The sequence below is a fragment of the Triplophysa dalaica genome, chromosome 3 (genome assembly GCF_015846415.1).
Source record: "Triplophysa dalaica isolate WHDGS20190420 chromosome 3, ASM1584641v1, whole genome shotgun sequence".
Taxonomy (NCBI): domain Eukaryota; kingdom Metazoa; phylum Chordata; class Actinopteri; order Cypriniformes; family Nemacheilidae; genus Triplophysa; species Triplophysa dalaica.
The window spans coordinates 26,442,814-26,466,753 of NC_079544.1; the positions used below are offsets into that span (position 1 = coordinate 26,442,814).

General features: G+C 38.0%; 2 protein-coding genes across 4 annotated transcripts; both read right to left on the bottom strand.

Annotated features, from left to right (window-relative positions):
* Positions 1-123: 123 nt before the first annotated feature.
* spmap2 (sperm microtubule associated protein 2) lies at positions 124-11,887 on the bottom strand. 3 transcript variants are annotated; one of them, XM_056742912.1, is made up of 7 exons: positions 11,840-11,887; positions 11,413-11,543; positions 10,652-10,713; positions 6,781-6,844; positions 4,773-4,896; positions 1,901-2,063; positions 124-1,260 (listed from the first exon to the last, which is right to left on the bottom strand). In XM_056742912.1, the coding sequence occupies exons 2-7, from the start codon at positions 11,472-11,474 to the stop codon at positions 1,022-1,024; spliced, it is 714 nt and encodes a 237-aa protein (XP_056598890.1). In that variant the 5' UTR covers positions 11,475-11,543; positions 11,840-11,887; the 3' UTR covers positions 124-1,021. The 3 variants fall into 3 exon arrangements, with proteins under 3 accessions (XP_056598890.1, XP_056598888.1, XP_056598889.1); XM_056742910.1 differs by having other exon boundaries at positions 4,773-4,899; XM_056742911.1 differs by lacking the exon at positions 11,840-11,887 and adding an exon at positions 11,749-11,828 and having other exon boundaries at positions 4,773-4,899.
* Positions 11,888-14,301: 2,414 nt separating this feature from the next.
* shda (Src homology 2 domain containing transforming protein D, a) lies at positions 14,302-23,136 on the bottom strand. The gene is made up of 8 exons (XM_056742908.1): positions 22,891-23,136; positions 21,731-21,800; positions 21,215-21,551; positions 18,720-18,873; positions 18,345-18,542; positions 17,414-17,582; positions 17,214-17,333; positions 14,302-15,929 (listed from the first exon to the last, which is right to left on the bottom strand). Exons 3-8 carry the CDS (start codon positions 21,545-21,547, stop codon positions 15,743-15,745), a joined length of 1,161 nt encoding a protein of 386 aa, XP_056598886.1. The 5' UTR covers positions 21,548-21,551; positions 21,731-21,800; positions 22,891-23,136; the 3' UTR covers positions 14,302-15,742.
* Between the last annotated feature and the right edge of the window lie 804 nt (positions 23,137-23,940).

The window sequence follows — 23,940 nt, forward strand, 5'->3', positions numbered from 1 at the left end:
GTGGAACCAAAAATGGTTATTCAATGGCATCGATATGAAGAACCTTTTAAGCGGCTTTATTTGTACATCAAAGATATTTGTTCGACCGGTGCAACCACACATTAAGACAAATGAGCACTAATATCTCTGTTTAGCCATGAAGTAACCATTGGCTCATTCATCACATATAGTTTAATGAAGAAACACTTACACACACAATACACTCAACAAACACAAAACACACACTGGCAGCTCAAGAAAGCCCTGAAGGAAAAACAGTCAAATTATTGTGAGTCATTAACAGTCTCTTAAATGTGTGTTAACACCGACTGTTCAGAGGATCCAAAATTATTAAACAGAAAAGCAGACCCCCCTTCTCATTTGTACAATTTATAAGAACTTTTTCCATTTTATTGATCGCCAAAACAAACCCTTGACATTGATCCGGGTCAATAAAGAGATTCTCCCTAAAGGGAATTGATTGAGAAACAATTAAGATTTCTTTGAAGTTTGTTCATTTACAAAGAATCAAGGGGATATTTTGATAAACTATAGACACGTTCAATTGAAATAAATGAAATGTGACAAAGATGGATTTATATATTGCAGGGGAATTCCGGTCACGCCCTTTGTTTATTCAGTGATCTTTATCAGCGGCTCAAAAGGGGAAACACATCTTTTGCCTTTAGGGAGAAATTTAGATCTGTAGCAGCCTGTAGTAGAAAGTCTATATAAAGAAGTATTACCTCATTTTATTTAAGATGGGAAATGTTTCCAACAGCACACAAAGGTAAAAACAATGACTTTCAATAAAGGTGTCTTATAATAAAAAACATATTTAATAAAAGATTTTCATTAAACCTGACAGCAAACACAGAGCCTTTGTGTGTGCATTGCTTATTTGACAAGGACACAGTACCTGTTTATTCTAGCTATACTGACTGAAGAGCATGTTTAAATGTTAGAAATCACATTACATTTTAAATGACACAGACTGATTATGTACTGTTTGTACTTCATTCAGATGAAGGAACGGCGTGTATTAGGTTTTACATTTCCGTGGTAATGGTAAAGAAAGCTCCAGCAGTCTGGGAGAAGCAGTGGCCGCCCGGGCAGCAGGACTGATGCTGTAAGGGTCATACGCTTCAAACAGGGCCTGGCGAGTCTTCGGTCGAGCCAGAAGGTGCAGTCTCTCGCTAGCTGAGGTCTTCAGAATGTGATTTGGAATCGGCCAAGACACCGGCCGGTCAAGAGCGTGCTGTGGATGGACCTGTTTAGGAGCTATAAATGGAGGACAGGGAGAAAGGGAATTATGATTTAATTTGCTGAATGAATTGACTGACTTTCCGAATAATGAAATATACTATTAAAAAAATTAAAAAGGATTTAGGAGCAATGACCTAAATAATGAACGTTTGCTTCACATCACTCTCATCACAGCTGTTGTTTGTGTACATCTGCGTGATAAACATTTGCCAATGACTTTAATATTTAATATCTTTATCTATCCATTTCTTTTCATTATTGACATTCATTTGGAAATTGTTTACGCAATATTATAAAAGAAACTTAAATGTAAAATGACTACACTATAGACAGTACTGTATACTATGAAATAATTCTCGAGTGAAATGTGACATTGTTAAACTAGATAGAGATTTTCTTAATGTCCAATATTAATGAAATACTGCCAAAGGAATACAGTTCAACTGCTAAGCTTTTGTTTTGTGTAAATATAACATCCTGTAAAGGAGGTTAAAATGAATACAAATCACAAGAAAAATTTATCATCATCATTATTGACAAATTTTACAGAATATTAAAAACAAGTAACAAATAAAAGTAAACAAAATAATCTAGGTCTTTAGGTCAATTTAAAGTTGTTGATACAGTATGTGAAAAGGTAGCAATATGGACTCACAGGCCAAATGCAGTAAACGTGCGGATGGTGTCACCGTGGGAACAGTAACTGTGTGGCCACTTGATTCAGCACTGAAGCCGTTCGACATCATCTTCATCCTTTTTGGCTGCGCCAATTGACAGATCCTTGGGCTTGCTCTGACAGTTTGAACTGCAACACTCCACTGTGAGTCAGCAAGACAATGAAATCGATCATCGGTTATCACTGAGCGGAGAAAAACAAACTCTGGAATGTGCTTGAGGGTTGTTAATAAAGTTGATTTATAACTCAAGCAATTACAAAAGTTCATGACAAAAAAGTGCTGATGACATGTCACTTGTTGTAGTTTTATGGACAGACTGTGCGAACTCCGAGTATGTAGAGCAGGTTTCAATATTGGAAAAATGGTGTGAAGTGAGCTCCATGTTGATAAATGTTTGTAAGACAAAAGAATACATGTTTAATCATCCAGAACCCTTAACAGAAATAACAGTATGTGAGAAATCTGTGGAAATGGGGAAGACTTAAGTATTTTGGAACGTTAATCAACTGTAAATTAAGTTTTTCTGATAATGTGGATCTTGTTTGTAGGAAATCAAATCAGAGGTTCTTTCTGCTAAGGAAACTGAGAGAATTTTCTTGTCTTGTGGTTTTGCAGTAAGTTTAAAGTGTTTTAATCTATAATATAATTGTATGTTTGGTAGAATAACATCTGTGAATAAAGCTAATTGCAAACATTCTGAATTAAATGTGTGTAGGTAAAATATACATTTTTGTTTCACCCGCCGTCTTTCTTGGGAACGAAGAAGTGCGGGCTGTAACCAACTGAACATCTTGATTGAGGGACGAACTCGATGCCTGTTTCGCCAGAATGGTGGTGACCCGAAGTACGGAGGCATCCCTGCCTGTGACAGAGGGAGAGAGGATGCCCCGAAACTTGGGAGAGTCTCTGGCGAACTGGATCGAGTAACCAAGATGGACCATCCTCATTAGCCATCGAGAGAGGGACTGTGACAGGGGGACCAAGGGGACGGTCTGCTTCACCATTCCCCCGGGGGGTGGTTCGTTGGCTGGCGGAGCTAACCATATGTCGCGGGGGGTCCCTGGATGTCAAAGACAGGAGCCTTTTTGCCTGCCTGGCAGGACAGCTGCACGCACTGTCGGTTTGAGAGTGGTGGCAGCTGTCGTGTGTGTATGACCCTACGCCTCGCCAGGGCGTGAGGTCGGATTGCCGGGCACAGTCCAGAGGGGTGTGTGATCGGCTGCAATTACACCCGGGGAGAACGGAAAAACTCTGTGAGTAAGTGGGCGCCAGGCCCTGAAAAGGGTCCGGCTTTGGTGACGAGGCAGGAGCCGTCCCGTACCGACCAATCAGAGCCGTGGCTGTGAAGGTCGGGCCAGATGTTGTTCTCCCTGGGGTCTTCCCATCAGGGTCACTTCTTGCGAGAAGATTGCTGACAGGGTGGAGGTTTCCTGGACCACTACCGTGGACTTCATCCGACCCAGGGCCCGTGCCGCAACCCCTTGATCACCATTGACCTGGCGGACCTGCAGGATGGCCATGGCGTAGAGAAAGGAGGCAGCCTGGCCCGCGGCAGCACAAGCCTTCGACACCAGTGATGCCGAAGTCCTACACGCCTTGGACGGTAGGGCGTGGCCGATCCCCCAAGGTGGCAGCCGTATGCGGGCACAGGTGCACCGCAGCTGCGCGTTCCACCCGGGGTATCTCGACGTAGCCTTTGGCTGCCCCACCATCGAGGGAAGTGAGGGAGCCGGAGCTGGTTTGAGTGGAGCGCTGCAAGTTTTACACAGCTCCTCATGCACCTCTGGGAAAAAAAAAAGGCACCCGGGGTGGGTGCTGCTTGGACCACGCTCCAAACCCAGGAACCACGTATCCCCGGGATAGCATAGCTGACATCACTTCTGCTTCCTCCTGAGCTCGGATTCATCAGAGCCCGCAGTGCGGGCAAGATGTGTCAACGAAAGCTGCCTCAGTGTGCTGGACGCCAAGACACCTAATGCAGCTATCGTGTCCATCCCCCTCCTCGATAAGAGTACCGCACCCAAGAGAACAGCGGGACATGCCGTGCTGGAGAATGCTTAGTTTTTAAAAGGACCTTTTTAGAAAAAATCTCTAACATCTCGGGAACCGCCGAGACACCCAGGGGAAGGTCGCTGCAGGTGGGGACGATCCGCTGCTCTACGTTGTAGATCCAGCAATGTAGAAGAAGAATTTTTTTTTGTTCGTAGTCATGAGCGAAGGCTATGAAGAACAAAAGGTAAATGAATGCTGCACGCCGGCTTCATTTTATACCGGACATCCGGGGGCGGAGACCAGCATGCAAATTTCATTCGCAAAATTTCATTGGCCTTTTCTATAGTAGTCAGAGTTGATTGGTTCTCAAGGGTGAACCTCATCTGTCGTTCTCGACGAAAGGGACAGAAAGGGAACTGCTCTGTATTTTTTCAGATCTCAAACACTGCACTGAAAACAAATTCAGATTCACCTCTAAGTCATATTTGTACATGCATTTAGGAAAGTTTCACATTATTTATTTTTATGTAATAAAACCTTGATTTTTATCACACTTTTCATGTGTCTTGTCATGCTGTCAGTCTTTCACATTGCTGTTGGGTGACTTTATGTCAGTCCTGAGCTTTGATTTAGTTGATATTCAACAGACACTGGACTGGAATGACCACAATACATCTAAAAATGATGAATAAAGATATAAACATTCAAAACTTACAGTCTCTCACTTCTACTAGTACAGATCAATGTTTTCATGATATCAATCTGCATTTCAGTTTCTCATCCGAATTTTTGGCCAAGACATGCTCTGTAGAATATGAAGTGAAATTCAGCATCATAAGATAAAGTGTTTTTACTCACAGGGACCAGCAGCTGGCGGTCAAGCTGCCAGCCTTCAGCGGGTTCACGGGGCAATGCCAGAGAACAGATTCTCTGAGAAGGACGTGCTTTCAGCGCGGCAGCACTAACCACCCATTCTGATGATCTTCTTTAAAAACAGACAAATTCCAGTATAGACATACAGTACATAGACGACAAACTGGCATCCGAATGGTACATTAACACTGCTGCCATATTGGGAAGGGGACATTGAAGTGAATGGGGGAGCTGTGGGTGTTTTTTGGACAGAGTACAAAAAAAACATTCTCCGTCTTTGTATGTACAGTGTGTCTTGTTATTTTTGGCATAAGGAATTGTCAAGTTAGGAAATAAAACATTACTTGTAATTACCTCCTGTTTACTTAGATGTGTTTATTAGGCTTTCCTGTGGATGCCAGCATCATCAGCATTACAAGCTTTTCCTTCACTTACAATGCAACTTCCAATAGATTTCACCTGAGAGAACTGGATTCATATTTGCTTATTGAGGAATTACAGCTGCAATTATCAGATGAGAATTAAATCCTGAGACTTCTGTGTCTGAATGAAGCCGTAAGGACCCTCAGTAAATGAAGACTGTGAGAGGTGTTATTGCCTGAAGATGATTGTGTTGTAGTTCGTTTTATTGCCTGTGTGTTGTGCATAGTTTGGTTTATTGAACACTTAAGTGCTGCTGTGTAAGTGAAGTTACTGCTTGGCCATTTTAACGAAGATAAAATGAATACGAGCGTAACTCTTATTCAGAATAAAGTGCCTTGACTTCCGTTGCATGTGCTCATTAATAATGTTTAGGGGTAATATAACATGCAAAATGTGTTTAAAACTCCATATACTGTATGTTCATTTATTCTTAAAAAGAAAGTTAAAAATACTTGCAGTGGTATACCTGTTTTTACATGATTTCTTTTATGGATACTTATTTTTGATCACTCTATTTTGTCACATATTTCTGTACTGAAACCATCTCACTTATCTTGATAAAAATCAGGAGAGGGAATACCCCAGAAAAAAGTGTAGATTAAAGGGTTTCCTCTTTTCACACCTCATACATTAGAAAAACAAGTTTTATTCATTTTTCAGAATTAAAGATCGGGTATCATGCTATGTCATGCATTTGGACTTCTGTTACACTGTTAAACGTGCTGGCTTCTCATGCTTAACATGGTCAACTTGTTAAAAAACATACATATGACGTAGTGTTTTGGTACTTGATACACTCCCACACCATTCCAACCTATTTCTTTTATTGTCCATTCTCCCGGAAAAGCACGGCAAGGCAAAAGAAAGAGCCATTAATGTGATGATGTGTTCCTTGCTTGTGCTGTAGTTCCATCCCACTCTCCCGACTAGTCCCACCTCTATCAGCTTGTGATTTTCAGGACATTATTTTACAGCTGTATCTCTCTTTTATAAATTTGAACAAACTAAATACTCTTCGAAGACACAACGCATGCACTACTACTGCCCCCTGCAACAAGGTCAGCAGATTCTGTAGCTATCTTTAAGAATCAGCAAGAAACACATCTCTTTTGTCAACACCTGAATGATAAGTTCTGACTTCAATCTCTCTTCTAATCTTTCAAAAAAAGAAAGAAAAAAAACCTACCCCTGTATACTGTGGTAGGCTATATGAGACCAGGATTTTTGCACTTATGCTTTTTGTTGTCCTTATGATGTTCCAATTGCTTTCATTGTTTCCACCTATCTTTAAGTCACTTTAGATAAAGGCGTCTGCTAAATGACTAAATGTAATGTAAATGTACTGTATAGGCTCAAGATTTATATGAGATTGGCAGAAACTGCCTGTGATACGCGATGTTTAAGTATGTGTGATCATTTCAAACAAAAAAACTCAGACTAGATACTTATCAATAATAGAAATAATTAGAAATTAGAAATAATCTTAATGAAAACTAATTCACCCAAAAGGCTACATGAAGTGCATGTATACTCTATATTCTGTCTTCTGGTCACTGCTTGTTTTAATCACCTGTTCTCAAAGAAATGGCCCGCTTGTTTGTTCTGGGCGAGCTGCTCCAAGCGAGAAGTCATTTCTGTGGAGACAAATTTGCAGAAAATATATTCCAATAAACATGACGAGGCAATAAAACATTACAGAAGTAAATACAAAATTAGAAAACATACAAATTCTCAACCCCCTGAAATTGAAAATGTAAGTTTGTCAGTTTGTAGTAAGTCCCAGTGAAATAAAAAAATGACAATTCGTATTTTTTCATGAAAAATTGCAGTGCTTATTGCAAATAGCTTATCAATGTGGGTCATTTTCGATTTTAAATTCATTTGCCCTCATAATCTTTAGTTAAAATCTGAAAATGCACTTCCTTCCTGTAATGACTATCCATTTTAAATGAGGTATGTTAGACCGCTTTTAGTCTCATCCTCAGACATCAGTCTCTCTGTGATGATTCATTTTGATGAGGAAAGAATGCCAAGTAAAGTCGTCCTGGGATTTATGAGTTTTTCGGTAAGGCTCTATGTACCCCTCCTCTAAGATGTTTTAAATGCCAAAAGTTTGGGCATGTAGCGGCGGTATGCAGAGGCAAACAGAGGTGCGCGAGATGTGGTGGAGAACATGAGTATGGAAATGCAGGCAAGTTAATCCCAAGAGTGTAATTGTGGAGGAGAACACAGTGCGGGATATGGAGGGTGCAAGGTGAGGAAACATGCGGCTCAAGTTCAAAATGTCAGAATACAGGAAGGATTGTCATACTCTGAGGCTCTTAAAAAAGTAGCAAAGAATGTGGAATCAGGAGCCAAAAATAAAGAAATCATACAACAAAGGATGGAAGTGGCCAAGGAAAACACAAAAGATAAATTGGGGATTAAGAACATTGCATGTTCTTACTTTTAGGGCTGAAGTAGTGAATTGCTCTGCGCAAACTGAAAACCGGACGGAAAGAATCCGAAATATAATCAAAGCAGCAGAAAACTATCTAGAGATTGAAGATTTTTCAGTGGATATGATCAATGAGAAATTAAGGATGAAAACAACATACACTCAACCGGGATGTGGTGGTACATAATGGTGCTGTTAATATTCCAGTGGAATGCAAGAAGCTTAATAGCTAATGGGCAAGAGTTTAAAAAGTTCAATTCTGATTTAGTAATAAATCAGATTAGTAATAGGAAAAAGGAAAGCTATAAATAGAAAAAAAGCAGTACCGTGGTGGAATGAAGAGTGTAGTAAGGCAGTTAGGGAAAGAAATAAAGCAATGAAGAAAGCCAGAAAATCAGCATTGTTTAATGAATACATTAACTTCAAGAGAGCACAGGCAATAGTGAGGAGAGAAGTAAGAAAGGCAAAAAGAAATTACTGGAGAGAATTTTGTAATAGAATTGGGGAAGAAATTGAAATTAATGAAGTGTGGAATATGATTTGGAAGATGGGAGGGATTCAGAGAAATAACAACATTCCAGTTTCAGTAAATAATGGAAAAATAGCAATAAAAGACAGAGATAAAGCAGATATGTTAGTAGAAACTTTCGTAAAGATGCACAGTAATATGAATACGAATATGAGAAAATATAGGGATCAGAAAGTTAGGGAGAATGCTCACATATATGTAAAGAAGAATCGTTCAGGCAGTATGTTGGACTCAGAATTTACCTTGTATGAGTTAAAGAGAGCACTAGTGGGGGTCAAACATACTTCACCAGGCAAGGATGACATATGCTATGAGATGATAAAGCACTTATCAGAATTATGTATGATAATGTATCATATTAAGTATGATTTTAAGACTTTTTAACAAAATATGGGATACAGGGAATATGCCAGCAGATTGGAGGCATGGGGTCATAGTGCCAACAGCCAAACCAGGAAAAGACCACTCTCAGCCAATTAATTATAGACCTATTGCATAGACATCAAATTTATGCAAAATTATGGAACGGATGATTATGAATAGGTTGACATATGTGATTGAAAGTAGAAACATTCTTTTCACCATGTCAAAGTGGATTTAGAAAAGGGAGAAATACGATGGATCCAATAGTATGTCTGGTAGCTGAAATTCGAAAAGCTCAAGTTAATAAAGAAGTGCTTGTGGGAGTCTGTTTGTAGAAAAAGCATAAATATGTTGTGGAAAGAGGGTCTTTTCTTGAAATAGGAAAGCTTGAGAATTGACGGAAAAATGTATAACTGGAATTTGAGTTTCTTGTTAGGAAGAACGATTCAAGTAAGAGTAGGGATTGCATTTTCTCAGACTCTTCCAATTGAGAATGGAACTCCCCAGGGAAGTGTGAGCAGTCCTACTCTTTTTAATTTAATGATTAATGACATCTATCATAATGTAGATACCGGAATAGGAAGATGATTATATGGGGATGATGGAGTATTATGGAAAAGGGGGCGAAATGTTCTATTTGTAGAAAGTAAAATGCAAAACGCAGTGAATGAGGTGGAAAAATGGGCGAATATTTGGGGTTTTCGTTCCTCTGTGGCAAAAACACAAGTAGTATGTTTTTCGAAAAAGAAAAATAATCCAAGCTTGAATATCACAACGTATGGTTATTAGATGGAGCAAGTTAACGTAGTAAGATTTCTGGGTATGGACTCTACACTAAGTTTTAGAATACATATTCAGAAATTGATAGAAAAATGCAAAAAAGGAATAAATGTATTAAGGTGCTTGTCAGGAGCTGAGTGCACTCACTAGTCTACTAAGTGGTAAATCTGAAGCTAGGCAAGACTTAGTATTTGAAGTTTTACAAAGTTTGTTTAGAATAAGGCAGTTAAGGATAGAATTACATTTCTTCTGGGTACTTGCACATGTGGGTGTGGAGGGAAATGAAGAAGTAGACTTGCTAGCAAAGAAAGCATTAAATCACCTGCAAGTAGAAATTAAGTTAGCTGTAAGTAAAGATGAATTCAAGAGAGTGATATCATCTGAAGTAAGTAATGAATGGCAAACGTTATGGAATAGTGGGTTTAAAGGAAGACATCTTTTCCAGATTCTGGAGTATGTTGGAAATGAGAGAAAAAGATATGGAAATAGGAAGAACGATGTAATTATTTCAAGACTAAGAATTGGACATATCCTATACTATAGCATTAAACTATACTCTTTTTAAAATAGGTAAACATGAATCGGGAAAGTGTGACAAATGTGGAGAATTGGAAACAGTGAGGCATATCCTTAATGACTGTTCTGCATATGAAAGGGAGAGATTCCAATTAATACAAGAAATAGGATGGTTGGGAGTGGAGAATATCTCTTTAAAAGTATTGTTAGGAAACGGGTCAAGGCAATCAAGAGTACATGAAATATTATTTAAATACCAAAAAACACAGGAACAATAGACAGAATATAGGAATAAAACGTTTTTTTTAGTATTTCTTTCTTCCAAAACGAAGTAAGCTATCGTGTTTACAACGGTTGTTATAAGAATCCATCACGATCGACTAAACACTGAATTCTTAAAAGTATGCGAGGTTCATGGCATAAAGTTATAATCATTGTTGTTCCTGTTAACTTTTGACACGTTCGTGAAACATTACCACGCCTCTAAACATGACAAGGCACAATACGAAACGTGATTGGTTGTTTTACTGTCAGTCATATGGCATCTTGGGCGGCCCTTGACCAAAGAAATCCGTGAAAAGTTTCGGCTCTCACTAAATATTTGGTGTTTTGTGTCTGACGTCATCACCCAACTGTGTTTTTTGGGAATTTTAGCCGATAAGTTCCAGCGCAAGACCGCAGGTTACGCGCGACTAGACGGCATGGGCGGAGCATCCGTTAACTCCTCCCCTTCAACTGTCAGTCTTCTGCCAGTTCCATTTCATAATGCAACGGCTTTTATACAAAAGTAAGATTCTTGAGAAGTGACTCTCATACCAAAAGTCGTCGTGTTCTTCTTCGACTCCGCTGGAAGTTCATCAAGCCAGTATACTGAGCGCCTAAAAACATTCAAACAAAACCAAAGAATTTTACTGTACTAAATCTCACAGATAAATGTTCAGTTTTAGCCCTGGATTCTCGGGACATGTGCAGTTTTATATTTAAACACCGTGTCATAGAGCCCTCTTGTGGCCACGTGTGTACAGTTTCCAGCAAATCCAAGTCAAATAATATCAGATGATATCTATCTAATCTTTCTATCTTGTCTAATGTTATTAATGCAAAAATATGACAATTTAACAAATGTATTCAAAAGAGGCACAATAGATATAATTTTGATATAACAAAATCTAAGGAAAATATAACAGCAAGATTTCAAAGTAATGTGTGCCTTTCTTGTAGAATCAGTAGGAGCAGAAGTGGTGCAAAAAACATATAATTGTTTAAATTAATGTACAGATGTGTTTTTTTTAAAGGTTTATCTTATGGTTGCTTTGAAATCTTTCCAAATTTTAGAATCTTTGTACTGGCCTTTTTATTATATGTCCCAAAAACAAGTCAGCCCTGGTCAAGTGGAAATGGATTACATGGCCAACAAAAAAGGCTACAACTTCTAACTTTGTTTTTGACACATCAGAGTCACGGAGGACATGATAATAAGAAGGAAAATTGGCACAAAATCTAAAAATTGATGTGTGTAAATAAAGAACATTGATGGGTTCCAGGAGTGCATGTGCAGTAGCAGCATGTTTGTGTACCTGTCTGGGAATTTAAGCAGGTTTGGTTTGGGGTGAGCGAGCAGGTCTATCTGTGAGGCCATGTCTTATGGACAGCTGAAGCACATCACTGATCTCCTGCTGTAACACACTGAAGACTGGTGAACTTTAACCTGTAAAAACACATCAAAATATCTTTGACTGAACAGCGGAAACGATTAACTAGAAATGCAGAAGCAGCCTTGAGACTGAATATGCATTAATAACAAGAATTTCCCCTGCAGTTCATTCATTACAGAACATCACAGAATGACGATAGACCTATACATCAGGAAAATAAAATAAGTTTTCATTGTAGTAGCCTAAATTAGTAATTACCATTTATAATACCATAGGTTCACAAATATTATAGTTAGAAAAGCGAGACAGTATTTACAAAATGAACGTTTGCATTTAGCCTAGCACGTACCTTTCCTGGCGTGTACCTGTAAGCGGAGCATAAACGCGTTACGTCGTTACTGTAGTAACGGATGACGTCAAGACGCCAACACTTTGGATAATTCGTTGTTCATTTATGAGGGATCACATCATGCGAAGCTTTTCAAACAAAATATAGGAAAATAAATAAACCTGTGTTTATAGACAGACAGAAATGTAAAACAAGAAAGCTTTCAAATATGTCATTATTGTAAAAGCTTTAATAAAATATAAAAGGGTTTAAAGCTATTTTCATTTGGAAGACTAAATTGTATCACAAGTGCAAAAGACAAATAATTATCAAATACAACATTTATTGAAATATATAAAAAAGGAATTGAGGTCCTTCAAGCAAAACCTTTCTGAGAAAGCTCAGACCAACAGCAGCAAGTTTTATGCCTGAGAAATATCACCATGGTCAAGCAATAACAAGGACAAAAGCAGAGATCAGACAAAAACATCTTAGAATATTACAAATATGATATAATTGAATAAAAATACAAATTAAAGGGTTGAGATGGCCGGTTACTAATGGAAAAGCAGAATCTTTTCTTCGAAATAATAAGCACTGAATCATATAAGATCAATGTGTATTAAGAAAGTTTATATTAAGAGTCATCTTTCATTTAATGTTAAACAGGTTTAGTTAAATCTTAACGTGCCATTATAATGAGGTCATAGAGATACTTAACAATACATAAATCATTAATCATGAAGCTTTAGTTGCTCTTTGTAGAATGTGGATTATTACAGAAACTCTCCAGATCCGTGCTGTCACCGCAGGCTATAATTCCCTCCATCTGTTTGTTTCAACATGTTCAGTGCTGGATGGGCAAAGTAGACACAGTTTAAATCAACACTTGGTAAAAATATTTTCAAAGGCGTTACATCACAATTTAAAAAGCAGTTTGAATGGGAAATATGGTTCTATTAGAATCTTGTAATCTTAGAATCATTAAAAAAAAATGTATAGACAAGAATAGCTGTAGAACAGAAGAACGAAATATGGATTCAACAAAACATTTGACGTCTGATGTTTTTGTCTATGTAAGTCTATGACAAGGTTGAAGGTTGTTTATTTAAATTCATCATCATAAAACTGAACAGTTAAAGTGATGCTTGTCTTGAGTGACCTTCACTTGTCTTTCAGGAATTTTCTACTGATCTTGCTGAATCAGATCAAAAGGAGGCTGAGGTCCAGGACCATCTGTTGCCATGGCAACAAGGTGGTTGTTCTTTTCTTTGACCCAACACCGAGGAAATGTTCTCGTGAGTGACCAGTACACATCACATCTGCTCTTTCTTACACGCACCGCACGAAAGCACGCACAAATCTCTCTCAACCACATTCTGAATTACATACTGTACACACATGAATCATTGAAAACCAATGACAGAGCAACTATCAGAAATATATACAGTTTAAACAATCAAAAATGACAAGTAATTCTAACCCAAAACTCTCTTTCAAAACGTGTCCATCCTAAAAACCACAGTGTAAAAATTACGAACAAATTGAAAAAGATCAAATGCACATGATGTCTGTCAAACCATTTCAAACAGCATTTCTCACATGTGTTTGAGTATTAATGGATCAATAATATAAATATTGTTACGTTAACGTTTATATAAATGAAAATGTATTAATATTAAAGTCTTATAGTAATAACTGAGTACCGTTCATCTTGTTAGTTAACAACCCAAATAAATAGCCCACCTGCCTGAGTACTGAGGTTACTGCCTCAGTAACAAGTACACACACCAAGTAATTGCTCCTGGAGTGTTTCAGGCCTAAAAGGGATAGTTCACCCCAAAATGAAAATTTCCTCACCCTCGGGTTGTTCCAAACCTGTATAAACGTCTTAGTTCTGCTGAATACACAGAATTGATCTACACAGATCTGTGGCACCATTGACTAGTATTGTAATTTCTCCTTCAATGGTAGTCAATAATGTTCCAGAATTGCAAATTGGAAGGTTAGGAACCACTTGAGGGCGAGTAAATGATGACAAAGAATTTTGATTTGCTTTAGGAGCACTCAGAGCTGCTGTCTTGACAGTGTACATCACTTTTAAGTCCAAACATGACAGACAGAAAGCACTACACACGCATGTTCACACAGGTTTCGGATGGGATTTTGTCTTGTCTTGACATTGTACATCACTTTTAAGTCCCAAGAGGACAGACAAAAAGCACTACACACACAAACACACACAGCCAGAAGCCGTTTGTGCCCCATCAACATCAGTGAGTGTGCGTGTAAGCTTAGTCACATGGAGATCTGACCTCTTTTTACACTCTGGCATGAAAGCTTTAAAGGAACCATGTTACTATTACAATGGATCAGAGAGAGAGCGAGAGAGAATACTGTCTGTCCTCCAGCTCTACAATGTCTCATCATGCAGAAAAAAGCAGCAATCTGTGTTACGCGATATGATAATTCAACACACAGGCTTACATTTTTTAGAAGACTCATATTTTATTCCAAAGAAATAAAACGCTGTAAAACAGCAAATAGAAAGAAGTCACTACAATGACAGTCATCATAACAAACAATAGATACAATGTGGATCTCTATAAGACTAGATACCCTGTGCAGAACTACAGCAGTGTGTGTGTGTGTGTGTTCCCATCAGATAAACCCACCACAAAATCCCTTTCGGCTTTCTACTTGTCAATATTAAAGCTTTTCCTCGAATTCACAATATCATGAGGTTTACCATGTTAAGAAGAAAATACTAGTGTTTTATTTACTTCTACAAAAATACAGCCATCAACAGACTGATATGTTACGCGGCTTTAGATTCTCAAATGAACCCGGGATAAGATTAACTAAACTTAGCAGAGACGGTTTTTGTCAGGACGTCTCCCAAGTATAGCTTAAACGTCCTCAGAAACCACCCGACGGCTTGCTGGTAGTGCGGAATAATGGGCAGCATTGTGACAGCTGCACTAAGTGATGTCACTTCCTGTCAAGCACTGGTCTGGAGAAGACGCTCATCACTTCCTGTTCCTGCAGCACGGGATTTGTTAACAGAGATTTGTGCACACAGGGACATCCGGTGAGTGGAAAGTCACATTCTGAACATTCCTTAATGTAATATGTGTCAGATCATTTTGGCGTTGGGATGTTAAGGGCTGGGTTCATGGGTTCCTAAACTAAAAACTTAAACACTTTTTCCAGCCAGTGAAACAATCTCTACTTTCTCGCTACTCTTCCATGAATAAATTCTTTAAACACTTTGGTTGGCCTACATTTAATCAGATCTCAAATGAGTAGTTCACCGCAAAAATGAAAAAAAAAGTAGTGTTTAATCACTCCTGTGTCAATTCAAATGATTACCGTAAAAAAGATAAAAATACTGAATAGCCATTTTGCCATCACATTAAGATGCATTAAAAGACTTTTCAGTTTGTATTGCATTATAAGGCAGGAAATACTTCCATGTTTTTGTTAATACTTTTATGAACTTGACACTTGCAGTCACTTCGTTGTAGGAAATCGCAATGCAATACAGGGAAAAAAAGGCCAAAAGTTTCCCATTCTAGCATTCAGATCCAAAATAACATGAAGGTAAATAACATCTTCATTTTCTTTTTTGGATGAACTGTTCCTTTAAATCTAGTCGTTGAAGCTTTGGAACAGACGGACAGAGTATAATACTGCAGTTCTCAGTGTTACTCCAGCGGTGCAGTGCTGAAAATAAATTTCAGTTAAGTCAACTTCAGACTGACTGTGTGCTCATTCACACCAAATTTAGATTCAATCTAACACTCAAAACACAAAACTAATCCTCATCAAGACTAATCAAATTGAAAACTAAGCTCTATAATAACAACGGTGTATCAATTCCTGAGCGAGTTTGAATGTGTGTGATCAAGCGTGTTTGTGTCCTCAGAGCGTCTGCACCAGCACTGGAAACAGCAGGGACAGATGCTCGGCTCCACGGATGGGCAGCTTTTGTGTGGTGTAGTAATGGATAACTTCAGAGATGGAGTCGAACGGAGGACTGTTCTCGCCTAGGATGAACTTCCCTTCACGAGACTGTGAGAACTTCATGTGCATGAACCCATGACAGCTTCTGCAGAGAGGCACACACACAGGGAGACATCCAGCATGCTTATTCCTTACAGACAAAAGTCTCGGTAAGAGGATCAACACTTTTATAAAGCACTTGGGGTGTAACGATACATGCAATAGCAGTAAAATGATATTCAACTTGTTACATAAGTGAACACATTCTAGGTTTCATCTAACTTTCTGTATGTGAATTATTAAAAATAAAAGGTATTTGCAAAAAAAGGTAAATAATCATGTATTTATTATGTTAGAATGTTTTTTTTGGTGTTATTAAATATATTGTTTAAGTTATTATAACTTAATCAAATCAACCTAAATGCAATTTGATTGATAGTAATTGGAATTCTTAATAAAAAAAAACAAGATTGAAAAAAAAACAGTTTTTGCAAATTAACTCTTAAAATAACGTTTAATGTCAAGTAAAATGAATCTTAATTCTAAGCTAAACCCTAAGAGAGAACGTCTCGAAGAAAAGTACAAAATAAAAATAAAACATTCTAAATGTTAAAGTGGATCACGTGTTGGCAGTTCAACCAATTTAACAGAACTTAAAATATCATAAAACTTTCTCCAAAGCTCTATAATATAAATTTTTATCGAGATATATTATGGCGTGATATCTGTACACACCTAAATGAATTTGACTGAATGTCCCTTTGGTTATTGAATATTGAGGACGTTATGATTGTCTGAGGATGACAGAAATGCAAATGAGAAAATTGCGAGCAGATTTAGAGATTTGTGTGTGTGGTTCACAAGTTCCTTCAGTGTTTTAGTGAATAGCTGTTATAATTGATATGATTATTCTGAAAATCTAAATCTGCTATAGTAAGTCTGATCTGCTCTGAGCTGTAACTATGAAAATTTTAAAAAGCGCTATATAAATAAAGTTGAGTTGATCTAAGAAAAGCAATAGCACGCTGATCTGAAACATCATTTTGATGTTGAAGCACAAATACTGCGGGACAATTTACATCCCAGCTTTTAATATTTCAACACACCCAAAGCAGAAGCCACAGTAATGTCTTGTATAATAACGATTTATAATTTGAGCTGTCAAGAATGCTTTTATGGGAAATAAACGTCATTTGACTTCAACCCACGTAAGAATAAGTACATAATGTACCCTGCAATTTTAAACAAAGTCTCTCCACCAAATTCCCAATTCTGACAAAGTAGGACTAATTCAATAACAGTTGTGGGAAGTACTTCAATTATTATACGAGCACAAACACACGCAACTATTTACCACAGCTGTAGGTTTACATGAATTTTATATCAGTACCTGAGAGATAGTGAGTAGTCGTTGCATCCCGTCTGGCTCTTTCTCACCAGATAACTGCATTCTTTACACAGCGTGAGCAGAGATTCGGCTTCCGAGCGTGTCAGTGCACCGTGGTACCAACTAAAAAAACATCATGTGATGAGTGTTTTCTTCTAAACTTGGTCTGGCTAATGTATTGAGCAGCGCGTCTTAATACATACACCTGTTTCTCCAGGGGCAGTGCGGGGTCAACCCTCTCACCCAGGATACCCTGAGGGCTGTTTGGTTTCTGTAGGCTGGCGGGTCCACAGGATCTGGATGCTCCTGCGGCCCACTGCAACTCGTTGCGGGGCAGTGTGGGTTGATCCCAGTCTCTCGCATCGAACGTCACTACAGAACAATAGTTAGAATGTGAAAGAAAGCATTCAAACTGAAGGACACCAATGAAAAAACAACAGGGTGAACAACGCCATTGGTCCCTATGGACGCTACGTGCGCTGGATCTAACAGAGCTGGCTAGAATTCAGCAGAATTACATCATCGCTCCGTGTGCCATACCCGATTAAAGAGGAAGCTGACCGAATTATTCATTATTTAAAAATCTATTTAATAGATATCATAATAATATCAAGATTGAATTACTTGGCCACATGTATATTACCATGTTCTTCCTAATGCATAAAACACACGGATGACCTACATTTGTCAAAATGAGCAGTAGACAACAATTCCTGTGTGACACCGTTGCTACACCGGACACGACAACAAGCTTGTTCTTAATTGGTTTGTCACGTCGCACCGCATCCACTTTGGACAAAATTTTAAAGATAATGGCTTCTAATATGTTCTATTGTCTCTTGTCGCATCGCGTCCGCTGTAAACACGGTGTAAGAAATAAACAGTAGCACAATAAGCAATAGACTTTCTTCTCTTGGATTTATCACGAGAAGACTGTCAAAAGTTTTTATTTAAAACTTATTTAAAGAGAAAAAACAAAATCTTTTAAATCTTATTTTTAAAGATTCTCTATATTTAACATGCATGAAACAATGTAGCATACTACTTTTCACAATATTTTTGCAGTTTGCATGATTGTTCACATATTATTTCTCCAAAACTGCTGAATAAAGTCCCCCCAGCTATCGTCCTTACCGGCGAAGGCTTTAGAGATGTTCTCCTTCTTCCACTCCCAGGGCTGGTCGTACTCATCTGCGGGTCTCTCATCATCTTGGGGCAGACGGCTCTCCCTCTCGTCCTCTGCGGGGGACCCCCGGGGTCGGCTTCTCTCTTCATATGGGCTGTCGTAAAGCTGCGGGCTCCTTCTGTCCCAGTCTGTGCCGTGCTGCAGCTCTGAGAAACAAAACAGTTATATTAGCTCATCTTGTTTTTGTGGCTAAAACCCACAAATAAAGCACTGACCAATCTTGGTATGCGTGTTCCCTGGGGATCGAACCCTTTGCACTGCTAACCAGCTGAGCTATAGAAACATTCTTGTATTACTACTGTTTCATTGTAAAACCGATTTACCGTTTATAAATCGTTGGGCTTCGAACGGCTCCATGTAACTGCTGCAGGTTTCTACAGTTTCATTTACCCAGTCGGGTCGGGGCCGCGGGTCCGGCCGGGCGTCAAAAGGGTCAGAGTAATCTGATTCGCCAACCGCAGGAGCCGAGGGAACCACCTGTAGAAAGAAGAATGGAAGAAAAATAATAAACAAGTGTTGAGTGATGTACATTTAAGATTATAAATAACAGTCTGAGGAAATTGGTTGATTTAATAATTTACAAATTATACATATTTAGATGTATGTACTGTAGGTAAACATTATTTGTTTAGCTATACATTCTTGAATATTCCTATATTTTTATTTTAATCAAGACACTAATAATCATGATAACGGTATTATCAAGATATCTGTGAAGCAGCATCAAACAAATGATATTTACATACAATATCAATAATCACTGTTATTATGTAATAATGGAACATTGCAACACCTCGATTTCTAAGCATTGTAAAAAATTACACTTTGACAGAAATGTATTTGTACTATAAACATTAAATCAAAACTGTAAATATTTTAGTGGTCACACAATTTTTTTGGGTTATTTTGCTAAAAGTATGGATCCAAGATAGAAAAAGAAATCAAAAGGCAAAAATTTTTTTTTGTCAGTGAAACTGAGTCAAGTTAACGGATGCATTTCGCTGTAATTTGGATAATAATGTGTGTTGAAGGGCTGGAAAGAGAGCAGGCCGAGTGCAGCGGGCAAAAATGTGCCAGTCTGCTTCCGGCATGAATTAAATTAACCCAGTTTAATGAAACATACATGCCTGGAAACAGAAAAACAAGTCTATATATATTAACTTCTACTAGCTAGAGATACAGTGAAAGATTAATTAAATCTATTTCAAAATTTAAACAGATTTCATCATTTAGTCGTAACAAATTATGTTCTATAAACAAGTCAACATGAGCCAAACAAAACCAATGATGTTCATACTGAACAGCTCTACGGATTGAATAAATTCACACAGGTTTAAAATCACATACAAATTAAAAAATATTAATTTTGGGTAAACTATCCTTTTAAAAAACCAAAAGGAAATAGAAAACATCAGCATGTCAAAAGTCCAGATAAAAAAGAGACAGAGAGTGAGAGAGAGAGCGGGCGGGCGGACAAGGGTTACTTCAAACCCTTCAATCCCATGAGCAGAGATCTAAAGCCAGTCCGGCACAATGGGACAGAACCAAATTTGAATAAACCAATTGATAAAAGAAAGTAAAAAAATAGTATTTAGACCATTGGAAAAAGGAAAGTAAAACAAAAGTAAACTAGAATGCTATCGGACCAGAAACGGAAAATACAATCTGGGAGATTATCTCTACACTGTTGGAGATGTAAAACAGAGACAGATCCTGAGCGAATACAGACTCCGTGATCACAGACTGGCCATAGAGAAAGGCAGACATCGACAAACATGGCTTCCAAAGGAAGAACGAGTCTGTCCACACTGTGACACTGGTGAGGTCGAAACAGAGATAAACTCTTTCTCCTTCACGGTGTTCAATTTAAAGAAGTGAGAGAAATACAGATTCACAAAATGTCTAAGCTCATGCCAGTCTTTGATAGGCGTTCAGAAACAGAGAGAATGCAGATGTTCCTGGGGGGGACACACATCAGCTGCTTCTACATTCATCATCAGCTGCACACCCTCTGCCCGAAATCTACTTATGATATAAATATTTTATTTTTCATTTGTTTACTGGCATATACTTTATTTTATATTTCATTCTATATTTATCCCTTACTCAGCACATTATTTAAATTTTACTCTATTGTTTGTACTTATTGTATGTCTTTTGTTATTTGTTCAATGCTTTGGCAATATTGTAAGAACTCGCAACCATGCCAATAAACTACCTTGAAATTGAAAATTGAAAGAGAGAGATTTTACGTCTCGTTTTAGTTCCGGCAGACATTGGGATTAAGTGTATTTGGGTTAATGTAAATTGTTCTCCATGCACCCCTGCCTAACCTGAGACATCACACAGAGAAGCTCATGAAAGATGAGTGAATTGTGTATGCGTGTGCTTTGGTTTGTTATGACGACATGAGTCGTCTACATCAAGTGCACTAAACATTAACATACAAATCAAAAACAAAACAACCAATCCTCTAGTGTGCTCAGACAACGTATTCTTATGACAAATCTGATATATAGCCAATGATAAAAGAGGTATTTAGGTCAGTAAAACACTCATTTAAACAAACAAACATCCACCCTTCATTGTTCGTATTTATACCGTACAAGAATGTGGTTAGCTTTAAAAATAAATGCAACAATATGCCAACATTTTTTTTTTTTTTTATGTGAATTTTGCACCTGCACTATACTCGTGTGTTAATATCGTCATCATTTTTCGCATATTAACAACGAAAACCCAGAGAACATTTCTTTCACGTTGTAATAACAGGTAGGCAAAACCTTAATGTGTTATGAGAGCAAACGATTATTCTTACAGGATCCTGCGGTTCCTCCAAGGTCACGATGTTAAATGGGATCTTGCTACGCCCGAATTCCTGAGATTCCACTTTTATCAGTCTGTGTTTGGGAGACACGATCTTCACCTCCACGCCGTTGGACAGCACTGTACCAAAAGAGGGGAACACCTCCAAAGAGCCCGACCTTCTGTGCACCCGGTTCTCCAAGGGTTCGTACGGATCCTCAAAGTCCAGCTCTTTCTGAAGCCGGTAAGCCCGTAGGATCTCACTCTCGGTGTAATCTGGTTTCGGGGGCTGCGGTGGTCCTTTCCTGCTGCCAAAACTGAGCTGATTTCTAAACCACTTTGCCATGGGTCTTCAAACAAGATGAAAGAAACAAATTAAACGTTGAAAGAACTGCTTGTGCAGGACTTTATCCTTACTGTAGTTCAGAATAAACTCATAAATCTTGCTCATGTATGGAACACCTAACAAATTAGTTACTTATTACAGTGTGTGTCAATAAATGGCAAATTTGATTGTGCAATAGCTAACCTTTAATTTCCCCAATGCATGAAAGCGTTAGAACAACCGACAGCTCCTTTTTTGCTCGCAAGAAATGAATCTGTAAAGGCAAATGGTTACCATGAACTACTTAAAAGCAAGACACATGAAGAAAGGCAGAGTATTTTTAAAACCGCCACCCCACTATCAGTGCTGGAATAAACAATAACAACCCACCACAGACTCGTTTGTGGTTATGATTGGAATTGTATTGCTTTAATTGAGACTATAATTTTGGGTCTGTAGTGGTAATGTGTTTCTTTTTTTTGGTTGGATGTTACCTGGCGGGTGGGAACCAAGAGAACAAAACATTTGTAATGGTTTTTGAAGAAACCATTAGAATATCCAAGTCAATGATTCTAATGCACTTATAATTGGACAGTTAATTTATCATAGTGGCCATTCCCAAAATCAAAACAAACAAATCAATAATATTGAAAGAGAAAGTTTAACACACGGACACAGACACAGACACACACACACACACACGCACATCTGAATCTTGGCTAAAACAATCCTGTCAAACCAATACATGATGGAGCATTTACGAACACCCCCATTTTTATTCGTCCGCGTTTAAGCAAAGAACGAAATCTACTTTAAAAATGAAGTGCATGAGTAATTATATTTGCATTACGTAATGCAGTTAAAAAAAGTGATATTAGCAATCCGGCTAACACCTCTAAACTCCTCAACTATCGATTAGATTCACTTCCCCTGCCGACAAATGAGAGTATACACAATAACACTGTTGTATAATATACATTCAAACAAAATATGACAGTATTGTGTCAAAAAAACGAGTAAAAGTATCACATTCAGTATATAACGTTAACGTTATTCTGTCAACTTAGCCGGTGTGCCAGAGAGCGCGAGAGACTCGGTAGAGCAGCGCAAATTTCTCACCAAAATATAACTGTTCAAATAACAGAAACAGTTCAGAAACAAACAACCACCGAAAGAATTTGCACAAAACTAACCTCTCAGCAACCCATATATAGTATAAAGCAGATGTTGCTATCAATACTACTTTAACCGAGAACGAAAATGTAAAGTCAATGTACTGAAGCACATGCTTTTGTTGAAAGTCGTGGTGCTCAGAACGTACAGTCTTGCTTAAGAATCAAATGTTAAAAGGTTTAAAAACCCACCATAAGCAGATTTTGCAGCAAAGTCAGTTACCAGCTGGGTAAAGGAGGACACTGCGACGCGTCGTCCGCTATTTGACTCCTCATGTTTTTGTAAACAGTTTTCCTCGTATATTAAACAAAGTCCAAACAGCGTTCAATGTGATAGAGATGAGTTTCAACGACTGCATGTAGGAAAGTATCTTGACCACTGAAACGGACTAGAACAAAGCAGCAATAGGCTTGATACGTTAGACTTCATCAGGCCAATCGGCGTATGAGATCAAAATATCGCGAGAGCAGAAATCACTAGTAGCTGTTCGACTTGATGCGGCGACGCAAGTTCCCACAAGCGTATGATATCAAAGTACCGCGAGAGCGATTCGAAAAGTTTGGTTTTGAAAAGCTCTCGCGGTACTGTGATGTCATCTGTAATGCAGTCAGTAATGATCCTTGATATTTGGGGACCCTAAGCAAACCTTTTAGAAGAGCCCTTGTCATAATAGTTCAAACTAGATATAAACATAACTATAAACTATAATAAAGAAAAATGCTAAATCAATTAACACACTTAAACGAATAAAGAAAGCACGAAAGACAAAAAAACATTGTACTGACAGTAAGAACAGTTATTTCTAAAATAAAATTCACATTTTGTTTGACATTTAAATGATTCTTTACCTTTAACACGGGGCTTGGAACCATCTAGCTGTAAAAACTATATAACGCAAATGCGATGTGTTTTTCTTACCAAATGAGCGATACAAAAATAAAGCATGACAAATATATTTTACTTAATAAAGCTAAGTATACGAAAACGCATAAAAAAAATCCAAATGTGATGGCTAAAACTATAAAACCAAATACAGTGGATTGCATTGGTGTGCATTATAGTTGAGACTCACATGAACTGTAGTTGATTTTGGGCCTGTTTGTCATTCCCTCTAAATGCTATTAAGCTTTAAAGCGGACGTGCTACAGTGTTTCATGCATTCGGACTTGTTTATAATGTTAAACGTGCTGTCTTCTCATGCTTAACATGGTCAACTTGTCAAAAAACGAACGTATAACGTA